Source organism: Buceros rhinoceros, unplaced genomic scaffold (assembly GCF_000710305.1).
Source record: "Buceros rhinoceros silvestris isolate BGI_N320 unplaced genomic scaffold, ASM71030v1 scaffold38224, whole genome shotgun sequence".
Lineage (NCBI taxonomy): Eukaryota > Metazoa > Chordata > Aves > Bucerotiformes > Bucerotidae > Buceros > Buceros rhinoceros.
The window spans coordinates 409-907 of record NW_010409505.1 but is presented as its reverse complement, the minus strand read 5'-3'; the positions used below and the strand labels follow the sequence as shown (position 1 = coordinate 907).

Here is a 499-nt window from a genome sequence, read left to right as displayed (position 1 = left end):
ACCCTTGCGATGCCACAAGCCTGTGTGCGGGCGCTTGCCCAGCCAGCGGTTCCGGCCTGCCTTCCCAATCACCCTCTTGTTGTGGTCAACGTTGGACACCCGGCCCACTGTGGCTACGCAGGTCTCCAGCACCTAGGGGACAGAGGAGAGCTGCAGGCCTCCCCGAGGACGCACAGCTGTGTGACAGGCAGTCAGGTCAGGGACAGCATGGCTCCTCTACCTGCATATGCCTCTTGGAGGGCAGCTGCACGATGGCTGTCCCGTTCACTTTCCTCAGCAGCACCCCACAAGTCCCTGCAGCAGACCAGAGGAGAGAAGGCAGCTGCCTCAAGCAGCAGGACAAAGTATCCCGCTCTGTAGTGAGCACAACCCCATGTTGAGGGCCGCCCAAAGACCCCACCATTGCCCTCTGGGCAGCACTTCTTCCTGAGGACAGGACCTCAAGGCATCACCAGGAATTGACAGGGTAGTGCTGCTGCCACCTCTCCAGAGAGCTGTT

The 499-nt window shown here is 60.9% G+C and overlaps 1 protein-coding gene across 1 annotated transcript in view; it reads right to left on the bottom strand.

Moving 5' to 3' along the window:
- MRPL2 (mitochondrial ribosomal protein L2) overlaps nt 1-499 on the bottom strand; it is a gene marked incomplete at its 5' end in the record, with an annotated part of 1,225 nt that overhangs the window by 374 nt on the left and 352 nt on the right. Inside the window, 2 exons of the mRNA XM_010135257.1 lie at nt 3-132; nt 221-294. Of these exons, the coding sequence (XP_010133559.1) occupies nt 3-132; nt 221-294 (204 nt within the window). The remainder of the gene's footprint in view (nt 1-2; nt 133-220; nt 295-499) is intronic.